Genomic DNA, 14499 nt, shown 5'->3' on the forward strand with positions numbered 1-14499 from the left:
GAAACTATAGAATAAGCATGGCAAGACTACTCCCCTATCAGCCATGGTATACATCTCCGCTGAAGGGGACACCAGACATATATGAACTATGTGACTTTCTATGCTACAGAGCTTTGTGTGGCTTCTATCGAGGTGAATGAATCAAATGTAGATGAAGCAGTTTGGCAGTGTCATCTGACCCAGCAGTAGAGCCACATAGCTTCACCTTCCCATCTGTCTAAGATACACGCAGAACGGAAAAATGTGCATTTAAAAGAGCTTTCCGGCCCACAAGTTGCCACATTTATTCACAGAAAGGAGTAAAACTTTGATTTGCTCTCCTGTCATTACATGAATAATATCGATAGCTTGTTAGACTCAGTTAAGATATTCGCCAGCCTTCTTGCCATCTCGTAAAATTTCACTAAAAAAAAAGTACTCACAGGATAAAACAGCCTGCCTTTTAAATTGTACAAAGTCATTTATGGGACTCCGAAGGAACAACAGGGATGCTATAATTTTACAGAGAAATAGATTTTCACGTGAATGACAGCATCTGACCCGCGAGAGGTGAAGGAGAGCTGCAACATTAAAAACGAGGTGAATGAAACAAGACTGTGCTTCATTTCTGAACGCAAACAAGCCCCCTCCAAAGAAGAGCCAAAAAATCCTTCTTGACGTCTCGTCAACCTGGTGTAACTTAACAGAACCGTCCGTGATTTCTTGTGCTGTATTTGATCAATTGAGGGACACTCAAATGGCACTTTTTAGGCTAAAATAGAAATTAAAAAAAAAAAGAACCGCTTTGAATGACAAACAAACAGCGTATACGTGTGTGTTTTGAGTGTGAGGCACAGGGCAGTCGATCGCAAATTTCTGCTTCACATTAAGTGTTTTTTCCTTTTCTTTTAAATCTTTCTGACGGTGCTCCGAATGAAAAAACAAAGGGGGCAAAAAGACGAGTTAAAAACATGTAAACCCTCAACCGCAAATCCTTCCATTGAGAGGAATCCCTCTCCAGAGAACGGATCTTTCCCACTGACTGAAACGGTCACACATGGGCTGCTCTCCGTTCTCCTCCTACCAACACAGAGCTGGGGGGAGGGGGGGTGAAAATCACTGGTTTGATGGGAGTCTCTGGCGGGCTGGGGAGGTATGGGGAGACGGCAGCTTCTCCGTGGAGACGGATGAGGTCAGGGAGGACTGCAGGTGGACTGTCTTGTGGAACAGCTTGTTGCTGATCAGGACGACCAGAGAAAAGAGGCGCAGCTGGAAGTGGCTGAAATGGAGAACCCCCCCCACACACCCCCATTATGGTCAGTGTCTCTTGATAGACCTTTTTCTTTCAGCCTTCTATGTAAATTCTACATTCATAAATCAAGAATAACTAATTCTGACCTGAACTTTTTTTTTTTTTGGCAGACCTTAAAATTCTCTCCAGTTCCCTAAAGAATATACATCCAAGTAGAAAGGCAACCAAAACATCCCTCATTTTGTCTGAGATTGTGTGGCACAGCACAGCAAAATAATGTTTTGGTTTTTTTTGTGTCCTCTTTTTCCTTGTCTGTACCTACTCTGTGCCTTTATACAACTGAAATCCATCCATCCATTATCCAAGCCGCTTATCCCAATTGGGGTCGCGGGATGCTGGAGCCTATCCCAGCAGTCATTGGGCGGCAGGTGGGGAGACACCCTGGACAGTCCGCCAGGCCATCACAGGGCCCACACACATTCACACCTAGGGACAATTTCGTATGGCCGATTCACCTGACCTACATGTCTTTGGACTGTGGGGGGAAACTGGAGCACCCGGAGAAAACCCACGCAGACACGGGGAAAACATGCAAACTCCACACACAGGAGGACCTGGGACGACCCCCAAGGTTAGACAACCCCGGGGTTCGAACCCAGGACCTTCTTGCTGTGAGGCGACCGCGCTAACCACTGCGCCGCCACAACTTAAATATACTGAGTACATTTTGTTCTTAATGTCATTTGTCATTTTTATTTAGCTATGTTCTTGAAGTGTTCCCTGCACTTGTTGTTAGTACTGTTACACATATATCTGACAAAAACAATGTCACTTTCTAAGAAGCATGGTTCTGTATGTTTCACACTGTTCTGTATGTTTCACATTTTCTATGATACACCCATCCAATTAAAGTTTTAAAACACCTCTTCCACAAACATGGCCGACGTACTTCCGTTTCATGACAGAAGGGTAGAGACTGGGTTACCTCATCGCCTGCGATGTTAAAAAACAACTTTCCGTCGACTTCGCTTGCGTCTGTGATTGCTTATTTTGTGTTTCAACACAGCATATAACACAATACAGGTGTTATCACTGACACATCTTTACATTTCTGCTGTCAAACTGAGACGGCTGCACGACTGGAAAAAGAGTGATTTGATCGAGGGTCATAAAATGCTAACCGGTTAATCCAGGCTAATGGTAATTTCAGGGCTGTCAGCATTTTGTGATCTCTGAGCAAATCACTTTTTTATAGACGTGCAGTCATCTGACAGCACAGACAGAGAAATGTCAACAGCAACACCTGTGTTGTGTTTTATGCTGTGTTGCAACACAACATGAGTGATCACAGGTTGAATTGGAGGCGACAAAAGTTGGTGTTTGATCATCGCCGGCAATGGGGAGAACCGGTCTTTACTGAGACGAAACACAAGTATGTCGGCCATGCTTGTGGAGAAAGGTGTAGTTGAAACAATCAGTTTTACACGTTTTTCTTGTTGACACTCACTAGAGTTTTGTTGGGGTCTTTGCCTCATTAGCGCTGATGATGAAGAGGGGGAAGAGGATGGAGAACAAGCAGCCACTAGGTAAAACAAAACGAAAAGAAAAAAAGACAACGTCAAAAACGCTAAATGCATTTATAATGCGTGCTGCAACTATTAAATGGTATCGTGAAAATGGCTGGGCTCAGTCGGGTCTCACCACAGAGAGCAGGGGACATGTCGGACAAGTCCGCGGCATTGGTGGTCCTACCTGATAATATACGAGGAGGGCAAGGCGGTCAACAGAGCCATGGGCAAACCGAAGCCGAAGTAGTAGGGCCAGTTCCTCTCGATATTAGACAGCCGCTGATGCATCTCAATGCCTGAAAATGAAACATTATGCACTCAGTTAGGACACGGTTGTGTTTTTTTTTCCACATACTGCAGCAGGGCTGTCATGCGTAACCGCATAACTTGATCAACTCGCTTACAAAAATTGCCTCCAAGCTTCCTTTCGTCTCTTTACGCGTGTCTAAACTTGCCTTGGCGTGTGCGCCGAGTAAATGGAAGGAAAGCAAAGATGAGGGCAGAAAATATTTAAGATTTGGGACCTTTGTGAACTAAAACACAAAGGAAATGCAGCGGTGGGCGAGCACGGCAAAGCCGGACTTGCCCACCGCAACAGCACAACCTTCACGCTGCAGCAACGCAACTGAGACCATCCCGACTACAAATCCATAATCCAGTGTGACTGGCCCCGCTCTGTACACGCAAGGTCACTTTACATTAAAAGAAGTAAGAAAACAATGAAAATATAAAAATATGGACCAGAAATAAAGAAAGCACATCACAGAGAGGGCGATATTAAATTACTGAGGGTAAAGGGGGGAACCTGAAATTGTAGGCCAGAGTGAATCTCACATAACACTGATGCTCATAAATAAAACACTTCATCAGAAATCAGAATCAGAACTACTTTATTCATCCCCGAGGTGAAACTGGATAAAAGCAGTGTTTTCTTGTCCGATATTAACGCAAATAATTGTTAGACTAATTGTTAGACTAATTGATAGATTGCTCGATTACCAAAATATTCATTAGTGATGGTCCTAGACTGCAGCGTTTGAAGTGGATAAACAGATTCGAGTGTCTCACCGTGGTTGAACCAGCGATACTCAAAGCAGTAGAGAGAGTAGAGCAGAGACATGTGGAGAAGGCTTATCATCTGTCCAATGGCATCGATGGGGAAGAGGCTGACAATCATACCCTGAAAGGTCCAGAGCAAAAAACATGAGCGGAAACACAGAGCAGAGTCCATCCATCCATCCATTATCCAAACCGCTTATCCTAAGTAGGGTCACGGGGATGCTGGAGCCTATCGCAGCAGTCATTGGGCAGCAGGCGGGGAGACACCCTGGACAGGCCGCTAGTCCATCACAGGGCCCACACACACACACACACACACACCTAGGGACAATTTAGTACGGCGTGTCTTTGGACTGTGGGAGGAAACCGGAGCACCTGGAGGAAACCCACAGACACGGGGAGAACATGTAAACTCCACACAGAGGACGACCCGGGACGACCCCCAAGGTTGGACTACCCCGGGGCTCAAACCCAGGACCACCTTGCTGTGAGGCGACCACGCTAACCACCGCGCCGCCCAGATCGGCAGAGGGGGTGGAGCAACGACCGGGATGGCTCAGACGAGTGGAGTAATTGGCCAAGTACAATTGGGGAGAAAAACGGGGGGGGGGGGGGTGTAAACCTGCTTTCATATATGACACATAAACTTGAAAGTTAACATGTTAAACAGGGTGAGAACAGCTTTAAGTGAACCGGGATGCTTTCCAACATACATTTCATAACACTGTTGGGATGATATTTCCCAGCACCGCTGCTGGGTTTCCCTGTTCACACATACACAGTTTCTGTGTGTAAGATTTAAAGTTGGCGTTTATTTACACACGGCCATGTGTCCTATCTTGTTCCCTACTCGTGTAGGAGGCCTAACATGTCGTAAAACTATGGCACTGCCAACATTTTTATTTTTGTCTTTTAATTTCGACTTTTCCCCCCTTTTCTCCCCAATTGTACCCGGCCAATTACCCCACTCTTCCGAGCCGTCCCGGTCGCTGCTCCACCCCCTCTGCAGATCCGGGGAGGGCTGCAGACGACCACATGCCTCCTCCCATACGTGTGGAGTCGCCAGCCGCTTCTTTTCACCTGACAGTGAGGAGTTTCACCGGGGGGGACGTAGAGCGTGGGAGGATCACGCTATTCCCCCCAGTTCCCCCTCCCCCCGAAAAGGCGCCCCGACCGACCAGAGGAGGCGCTAGTGCAGTGACCAGGACACATACCCACATCCGGCTTCCCGCCCACAGACACGGCCAATTGTGTCTGTAGGGACGCCCGACCAAGCCGGAGGTAACACGGGGATTCAAACTGGCGATCCCTGTGTTGGTAGGCAACGGAATAGACCGCTATGCTACCCGGATGCTAAATGTGCTCTTACTTTTGCTGGTTTACACATTAATCTCTTGCTTCCCGGCTGCTGTGAAAGAGGTGTGAATGCACGCCTTGTGATTGGTTCTCTTGCTCCGGTGAAAGCGTTTTAACACGGCGATCTTACAGCTTTTTTGCAAACTGTCTCGTTTGGCAATATTTCCCTAAATCTAACTCGGTCTTGAGTTGGCAAATTACCAATACAACCTACACGGGATACCGACTCTGGCTCGCGTTCATACAAGAGCCCGGCACGTAAAACCGAGGGCAGGTTTATGGGGTAGGCAGCGTTAATGGCGTTGAGGTCGACACGGACACGGCGGCAGCGTTCAGAGACTGAGCACAAAAAAAACAAGCCACGGGTTTGAGGCACATACCTGGATGAGAAACAGGGCCTGGAGGAGGAGGTTGAAGAGCATGTCTGCAATGATCTTGCTCACACTGGGGAAGGGCTGAGCCTTGCGGCCAGACACCTCGAACGCCAAGTCAGCTATATCCTATGATGGAGAACGAGATGCGGAAGTTTGGAAGTTGAACATTACTATATACGCACTAAGATTTGCTGCTTTGTGATTTTTGCACTGTCAGTAAATAACGCTGGCGATACTGGCTGTCTGTGTGTCTCTAAAGCCATCAAGACAAGTTCCTCTATGTGTACTGTACGAGGAGAATAAAGGGGCTGTGGCGATAATCTGGAAAAAGCTAGTGTATTCAGGTCCGACCTGGAACCAGATGGCGTTGACTATCTTGCTGAGTACAAACAGAGGGAGCACCCAGAGGGCACTGAAGACTGATGTGAGGATGAACTCCAGCCAGGACCACACGCTGCCGTGGAGGGAGGGGTCACCTACGCAGAGACAGAGCAGAGAGAGAGGGAACAGTGATGACGGATTATCCTAAACTGAGCAGGTTTTACCGCTGGCTTGAGACTAGACGCCGTTGCTAGCAGGCATACATACCGATGATCCTCGCTGTGAGAGTCTGCAGCAGTGGGATAAACACTCGATAGAAGAGAAACAGACTGAGCTGGAAAGGAAACGGTGACACGCTTGATTAAACAGCTTGCATAAGGGATAGATGAGCGTCAGTGCTTGAACTTCAAGGTCCCATGAAACCGCATTTAGAGCGCCACCGAGTTCCACGTTTTGACATGATGCATGTCTGACTCGAACAGGACCGTCTGGCGGGATTTTGTGAGGGGGAGGGAGTTCGATTTGACTGACAGGCAATAACGGCCAGGCATTTTTAGAAGAATATGGACCGCTGGGATAGGCTCCCGCATCCCCGCGACCCTGAGAGCAGGATAAGCGGTTCGGATAATAGATGGATGGATGGACATCGATACTGGCTAGTTTGAATTTGGTGGCAGAAGATCACTTGTCTTCTTCCAATATCGCTCCCATTAGTTGGACATTTCTGTTAACTGTGCGCCTGTGAAGGCAGTGTGACGTAAAAACTAAATGACTATAGGACAGAAAAGCCGTCGTTCTTATGAACAGAAACTTTTTCTTGGTTTGAAATTCCAGAGTACAAGTGTTAGAGACGTAAATCAAGTGCTGAGAAAAGGGCTAACGGGGATGAAAATACATTTCTTTATTTCATGGGACATGAAACAAAGCTGCAGCTTGTAAGACGATGAGCATTAAAGTATCTCTAGGACGCTGTCGTAGGCTGACGCATAGATAAAGCCGTTTTGCAAAAAGGACGATAAGTGTGATTTGAAACACCACCTCCAATACCTGTTAGCCCACAGCCTACAGCTTGCTGAAGAGTCATGGCTTACGACTGAACTGGCTTGGAATATGGATCAGGATCCATGACATTTTTCCGCTGGAAGACAAGACAGCGGAGAACAAGAGTCCGGGATGTCACATGCCCAGACACATTTTTGCAGTAGTAGTGATTTACCCCACTCCTCCGAGCCGTCCCCGGTCGCTGCTCCACCCCCTCTGCCGATCCGGGGAGGGCTGCAGACTACCACATGCCTCCTCCCATACATGTGGAGTCACCAGCCGCTTCTTTTCACCTGACAGTCAGCAGTTTCGCAAGGGGGACGTAGCGCGTGGGAGGATCATGCTATCCCCCCCCCTGACAGGCGCCCCGACCGACCAGAGGAGGCACTAGTGCAGCGAGCAGGACACACCCACACCCGGCTTCCCACCCACAGACACGGCCAATTGTGTCTGTAGGGACACCCGACCAAGCCGGGGGGGTAAACATGGGGATTCGAACCGGCGATCCCCGTGTCGGTAGGCAGCGGAATAGACCGCCACGCCACCCAGAGGCCAGTAGTAGTGATTTTATGGAAACTTACACAAGCTGCAGCTTTAGTTTCTCCAGTTACGAGTAAGCACATTTGTCTGAAATGCAACGGCAGCGGAATAAAGCACATTACCCAGAACACTCCCCCGTTCCAGGCGCAGCACTGAAAGATCCGACTGGCTAGTTTGGGTTCACTGGGGAAGAAAACACAACAGCCCAATATGACAAACACACCAAAGAATACGATGCAAATAATCTACATGGTAAGCAGAAAGGGTCGGGTAAGTGAAGTTCATAATGAGGGAGAAGAGTTTCTGCGTTCCCACTTGTCAGGTCTGCGCTCCTCACTCTGCGCCCGCCTCTGGGCCAGAGCCCCGCTGGCTCTTCTCCGCCGCTGCTCTTCCCTCTTCTGCTGGATGCGGGCATCCAGCTTAGAGATCGTTCCAATCCCCAAAATGGAGTCCTTGATCCCCTGGAATGCATTAAAAAAGAAATATACATGACTCACTGTTTATCTGTCAAACTTCTGGTTACTACTGAAATGCCCTGTACTGTTTTATGTTTCGCCAAACCTCTAGAACCATCCATCCCTCCATTATCCAAACCGCTTATCCTGCTCGCAGGGTCGCGGGGGATGCTGGAGCCTATCCCAGCAGTCCACTGGGCGGCAGGTGGGGAGACACCCTGGACAGGCCGCCAGGCCATCACAGGACCGACACGCATATACACACACATTCACACCTAGGGGCAATTTAGTGCGGCCGATTCACCTGACCTACATGTCTTTCACCTGACCTACATGTCTCTGGACTGTGGGAGGAAACCGGACCACCCGGAGGAAACCCACACAGACACGGGGAGAACATGCAAACTCCACACAGAGGACGACCCGGGACGACCCACCAAGGTTGGACTACCCCGGGGCTCGAACCCAGGACCTTCTTGCTGTGAGGCGACCGTGCTAACCACTGCACCACCGTACAAAGTAAAAAAAAAAAAAAAAGTAAAAACATAAAAACAAAGAAATCAATGTATGCTTGATACTGCTGTGTTGCTGGTTTGAAACCTCTATGATAACTACAGAGACATATTTCAACACCATCATCATGTAGCAGAGAGAGACGACAGAATGAACGTGCAGCACTCACAACGGACATTATAAAACACGTTTTGAGCTGCGGCTGCTCACTCACTATTTCAGCGACATAGAGACAATATTCATCATCATCATCACATTTATATAGCGCTTTTCTAGAAACTAAGTGGAAAGAAACCTCATCACAAACAAGAACAAAAGAAAAAAATCTCTACAAGTTGCTTCTCCTAAGGGTCATTCAAGCAAACTTTGCCATGCGTCACATGCAAACGGGTCATAGACAATATTTAGAAGTCTTTGTCGGGGGCGTCCGGGGAGCGTTTATCCCGTTGCCTACCAATACAGGATCGCCGGTTTGAACCCCCGTGTTACCTCCGGCTTGGTCGGGCGTCCCTACAGACACAATTGGCCATGTCTGCGGGTGGGAAGCCGGATGTGGGTACGTGTCCTGGTCGCTGCACTGGCGCCTCCTCTGGTCAGTCGGGGGCGCCTGTTCAGGGGGGGGGGACTGGGGGGAATAGCGTGATCCTGCCACGCACTACGTCCCCCTGGTGAAACGCCTCACTGTCAGGTGAAAAGAAGCGGCTGGCGACTCCACATGTATCGGAGGAGGCATGTGGTAGTCTGCAGCCCTCCCCGGGTCAGCAGAGGGGGTGGAGCAGCGACCGGGACGGCTCGGAAGAGTGGGGTAATTGGCCGGATACAATTGGGGAGAACCCCCCCCCCCCCCCAAAAAAAGACTTGTTGCTCATCCCTGTACAACATACAAGAATACACAGTAGAATACGACAACAGACATGACAGGAAGTTAAATCAGTTCATCTGGACACGACTATTGAGAGAGAAACGTTTCATCACTCGTCTCAGTGACCTCTTCCCAGTGGTGCCCAACCCTGCCCCTGGAGAGCTACCATCCTGCCCTTTTCCACTCCCACCCTAACTTAACACACCTGGTTCTACTAATTACCTACTGACCAAGACCTTGATTAACTGAACCGGATGTGTTAAATCAGGGTTGGAGTGAAAACCGGCAGGAGGGTAGCTCTCCAGGAGCAGGGTTGGGCACCACTGGTCTAAACTGACTGCCGGTATGCCCACCCTTATAACCAATACAGAAAAGCAGTTAGCACACATTGCCGCTGAAACGTCACGGCAATTGACGCATGAAACCCGGCGGTTGGTTTCGGTCGGTATGCCGCCGTATTGTTTATAAGGGTGGGGTTTACCTGCAGTCAGTGGAGACTGCTGCTGCTAGAATCCCAACTAAATCTAGGACACTTGACCATATTACACCAATTCTTGCCTCCCTTCGTTGGCTTCCTATCCATGTTAGATCAGAGTACAAGGTGCTTCTGCTGACTCATAACATCCTAAATGGGCTGGCCCCATCTCACCTGTCTGATCTCATTAAACCGTACAGTCCATCTGCTCTCAAAATACAGGGCTCCTGTGTGTACCCAAAGTTAAGAAGTCAGCTGGCGGCAGCAGGGCCTTTTCCTATCGGGGCCCCGTTCTTGTGGAATAACCTGCCTGCCGCCGTCAGACAATCAGAGTCTGGTGAGTCCTTGAAATCCAAACTTAAAACTCATCTTTTTGCCTTAACCTACAACTAGTTGCCTTTAAGTGGAGTGCTTCACAACCTGGGCTGCATGGCGGGTCGGTTTCTGTCTCAATGACTTTACCAACCACTGTTCTGCCGACGAGACGGCGTCTTGCGTATCATATTCTTGATAAATGTGATTATTCCATTATAATTCTGTTATAATCTTTCGGTGTTGTGTTGTGTAAATTGTGTAAACACAACATCCATTGCTGCTCTCCCTGATGTTTCCCCCTGTTAAAGGGGTTTTTTTAGGGAGGTGTTCCTTATCTGATGAGAGGGTGTAAGGACAGGATGTTGTGTCGCTGTAAAGCCCACTGAGGCACATTTGTAATGTGTGATATTGGGCTATACAAACAGAAACTGACTGGACTTGACTTAGATGAGCGGTGAAACGTTTCTCTCTCAGTAAACATTTTGTCCAGATGAACTGAGTCAACCGTCTGTGAGTGTCTTAACCTGGAGTACTGAGCATGTGTAAAGACTTAAAACAGAAATTCTACTGCGTTTTCACTGAAACTAATCAAATGACAAAGCTGTCAAAGGAGTGTATGCCATTTCTATGCTGAATCACAAATGATAAATATAATTCACATTTTACAGTGAATATACATCATCTGTCATTTTGATTTTTTCCCCCATAATTAATAGTATATCTGTTTAGGTATCAGACCTGTTTTGGTGTCTTTTGACCTTCGTCTTAATGTTGATGCTTAACCTCCAATATCCATGACAGCTTAATTTAACAACAATCATACTTGTGTCTCTGCCATTTCATCCCCCCCTCCCTTTTTTCTCCCCAATTGTACCGGGCCAATTACCCCACCATTCCGAGTTGTCCCGGTCGCTGCTCCACCCCCTCCGCCGATCCGGGGAGGGCTGCAGACTACCACATGCCTCCTCCGATACATGTGGAGTCGCCAGCCGCTTCTTTTCACCTGACGGTGAGGAGTTTCACCAGGGGGACGTAGCGCATGGGAGGATCACTCACCCCCCCCCCAAAACAGGTGCCCCGACTGACCAGAGGAGGTGCTAGTGCAGCGACCGGGACACATACCCACATCCGGCTTCCCACCCGCAGACACGGCCAATTGTGTCTGCAGGGACGCCCGACCAGGCCGGAGGTAACACGGGGATTCGAACTGACGATCCCCATGTTGGCAGGCAACGGAATAGACCGCCACGCCACCCGGACGACCCCTGTGTCTGTGCCATTTGAAAAGACAAAGCTGTACAGGATAGTTTTCAGATACGTCCGTTGTGCCTTCTGTGCACATCTATCTATATAGCGAGTGGGTTTGCTGACCGTCGCAACATTGCGGAGGAAGGCCCTGACGCTGTCTGTCATCTCTGGATGAGCTGCGGATCCATCAACTGCAGAAGGAGTGGGGGCTGGTGACCTGGTGGTCAGTTCTCATGGCAGGGGCGGGCTTACCCAGTAACCTGTCACAACACAAAGCCGGAGGAAAAACACAAGAACTCAGTAGACTCAAAGCAACTCCTTTTTCGGGGGTTAGTTAGTTAAAGGTTAGAATTTGGAAAATCAAGATTCAAATCTGTCATGTCCCACAACGATTATCGAGGCTATTTTGACACTCTTTCGACAAACTGCTGGCGGCACGGTGGCCCAGTGGTTCGCACTGTCGCCTCACAGCAACAAGGTCCCTGGGCTCTGTGTAGAGTTTGCATGTTCTCCCCCGTGTCTGCGTGGGTTTCCTCCGGATGCTCCGGTTTCCTCCCACCATCTCAGAAAAAAACATGCATGTTAGGGTTACTACGCCTGCCCGTGCCCCTGACCAAGGCATCACAGCTGCCCCCTGCGCCCATACAACAGGTTGGGTTAAATGCAGAAAACACATTTCACTGTCACCGAACAACTGTACTACAACCAAATGAAGTGCCTTTCTTCCTTCTTCTATTTCGGGAGCCGCTCCACTGGTGACGTAATGGCCGGCTGACTTCTTACCAGCTTGGAAACCCACAAACGAACATAATTCAAGTTGACTGAAATAGAATATCTAAAATATGAATAATAATGTTGCTGATCGGGGGTGTCCTCAAATTTGGCCTGTTACGCTGCTGCTTCTGAGGGTATTTCTGACTGTTATTTCCCGTTTCATGCAAATGTTTGCCGAAGAAACCGATACCCTACTGACATTCTTTGGTTTAAAGGGCAACACCAGCGTTTATTTTTTTTTTTTTAAGACCCGGGTCCGACGCCCGTCTCGTCTCAGCGGGAGTCGCCAGATCACTGTTATCTTTACTTGAAATTTCTGGTAGCCAGTTTGTGCTGATTCACCGCCACCGCAATACTTTTTACCACCCAAAAGAAATACTACATGCAGAAAAGAAAAGAAGCTAATGCTAACACCGGGGCGTCACCATTTATGTGAAACGCTGCTGCTGCTGCTGAGGAAGCCTCTGATGAAGAGGAGTGTGGACACCATTATCACAATGCAATGTCAACTTCCCAGAAAGCGACCATCGTGTGCCATCTTCACCCAGTGTGCTGGTCACGGTGTGCAAATGTGCTGAAGGTACATTTTTCAGATACAGGGAAATCCCAAGTTGCCTCTTATAGCAATAAATGGGGGTGTGGGGGGTCTCAAGTGTGAGGCACTCAAACCCAGAATCCAGGGCCCAGTTGTTTGAGGCAGCAGACCCTGTTCGAGGCAGGGGGGGGGGGGTTTCAAGTGTGAGGCACTCAAACCCAGAATCCAGGGCCCAGTTGTTTGAGGCAGCAGACCCTGTTCGAGGCAGGGGGGGTTTCAAGTGTGAGGCACTCAAACCCAGAATCCAGGGCCCAGTTTGAGGCAGCAGACCCTGTTCGAGGCAGGGGGGGTTTCAAGTGTGAGGCACTCAAACCCAGGGCCCAGTTATTTTGAGGCAGACCCTGTTCGAGGCAGGGGGTGGTGGGAGGTTTTCAAGTGTGAGGCACTCAAACCCAGAATCCAGGGCCCAGTTGTTTGAGGCAGCAGACCCTGTTTGAGGCGGCGGGGGGGGGGGTTTCAAGTGTGAGGCACTCAAACCCAGAATCCAGGGCCCAGTTGTTTTGAGGCAGCAGACCCTGTTCGAGGCGGGGGGGGGGGGGTTTCAAGTGTGAGGCACTCAAACCCAGGGCCCAGTTGTTTCGAGGCAGCAGACCCTGTTCGGGGGGGGGGGGGGTTTCAAGTGTGAGGCACTCAAACCCAGAATCCAGGACCCAGTTTGAGGCAGCAGACCCTGTTCGAGGCAGGGGGAGGGGTTTCAAGTGTGAGGCACTCAAACCCAGAACCCAGGGCCCAGTTGTTTGAGGCAGCAGACCCTGTTCGAGGCAGGGGAGGGGGGGTTTCAAGTGTGAGGCACTCAAACCCAGAACCCAGGGCCCAGTTGTTTGAGGCAGCAGACCCTGTTCTTCAGCTGTTCGGGTCTCAGAACCCCCCCCCCCCCCAGAGAAACAAGCAGCGACGTGAAGAAGCACAGCAGGGCGACCCTTCACCAAGAGGCGCGAGTGGACCCCGGTTCCTCATACGTGCAGCGTTGTGTAACTACCACACGTCAGACAGACGACGGCCCACAGCGGCCCGGACCCGGCCGGCCCGGACCGCCGAGGCCTCGTAGGACGCCTAACAGGTCGCACGGCGGTTCGGCGGCGGGACGGCGGGGGAAAGACAACAGGAAGCCGCCGGATAAGCGAGTCCGCTCCGCGCGACGTCCGAGCCAGACGCGGATCAACGACACAAGGCGCGACTTTCGGCCGCCCGACGAGCGCCCCGCCCGGGGCGGACGCGGGGAAAGCGGACGCTCCTTACCTCATGCGGCAGCCTTTAAGTGGGGGTTAATTTGGCCGAGTCTCTCGTGTTTTCGCCCCCCCCTCCCAAGCTAATGTGTCACGAAAAACAAATCCAAACAAACGCTAGCGGACAGGCCGCCGAATGGGCCGCTGCGCATGCGCGTACCGCTAAGCACCATGGGATGCGTAGTGCACTTCCGCGATAAAACTACAACGGGAGGAAAAACGTGACTTTTATGCGTCAAGTCAGGTTTGTTTTTCAGTTTTTATGAGTCACACGTGGGTCGACGATACTATGAAACGTATTTTAGCAGTTATATGAAACGAAAACTATAATGGGGAGCACAATAAGGAATAAAATATTTTAAAAATGCAATATTTAGTGTATTATTTTATTACATCGATAGCTTTGTTTTATTCTAAATTCGTTACCTTTTTATGCTCGTTTTTAATTTGCGTCTCCAATGTGAGCACTTTGGGCTGCATTTCATGTATGAAAAGCACAATATACTACTACTACTACTACTTGCGGTTGCTCCCGGTAGGGGGCGC

At 49.5% G+C, this 14499-nt stretch overlaps 1 protein-coding gene across 1 annotated transcript; it reads right to left on the reverse strand.

Annotated features, from left to right (window-relative positions):
* Nucleotides 1–255: 255 nt before the first annotated feature.
* On the reverse strand, nucleotides 256–14117 carry ei24 (EI24 autophagy associated transmembrane protein). The gene is made up of 11 exons (XM_056284795.1): nucleotides 13967–14117; nucleotides 11482–11618; nucleotides 7806–7951; nucleotides 7613–7673; nucleotides 6177–6243; nucleotides 5940–6064; nucleotides 5595–5714; nucleotides 3868–3979; nucleotides 2984–3095; nucleotides 2739–2813; nucleotides 256–1258 (listed from the first exon to the last, which is right to left on the reverse strand). The coding sequence occupies exons 2-11, from the start codon at nucleotides 11521–11523 to the stop codon at nucleotides 1096–1098; spliced, it is 1023 nt and encodes a 340-aa protein (XP_056140770.1). The 5' UTR covers nucleotides 11524–11618; nucleotides 13967–14117; the 3' UTR covers nucleotides 256–1095.
* Nucleotides 14118–14499: the final 382 nt, after the last annotated feature.

This window comes from Lampris incognitus, chromosome 8 (genome assembly GCF_029633865.1).
Source record: "Lampris incognitus isolate fLamInc1 chromosome 8, fLamInc1.hap2, whole genome shotgun sequence".
Lineage (NCBI taxonomy): Eukaryota > Metazoa > Chordata > Actinopteri > Lampriformes > Lampridae > Lampris > Lampris incognitus.

Coding starts and splice junctions, on each gene's coding strand:
- ei24 (XM_056284795.1), bottom strand. CDS start 11,523: ATGACAGACAGCGTCAGGGCCTTCCTCCGCAATGTTGCGACG. Junction 7,674..7,805: donor GAGGAGCGCAGACCTGACAA/GTGGGAACGCAG, acceptor TTTCTTCCCCAG/TGAACCCAAACTAGCCAGTC. Junction 2,814..2,983: donor CCCTCCTCGTATATTATCAG/GTAGGACCACCA, acceptor TGTTTTACCTAG/TGGCTGCTTGTTCTCCATCC.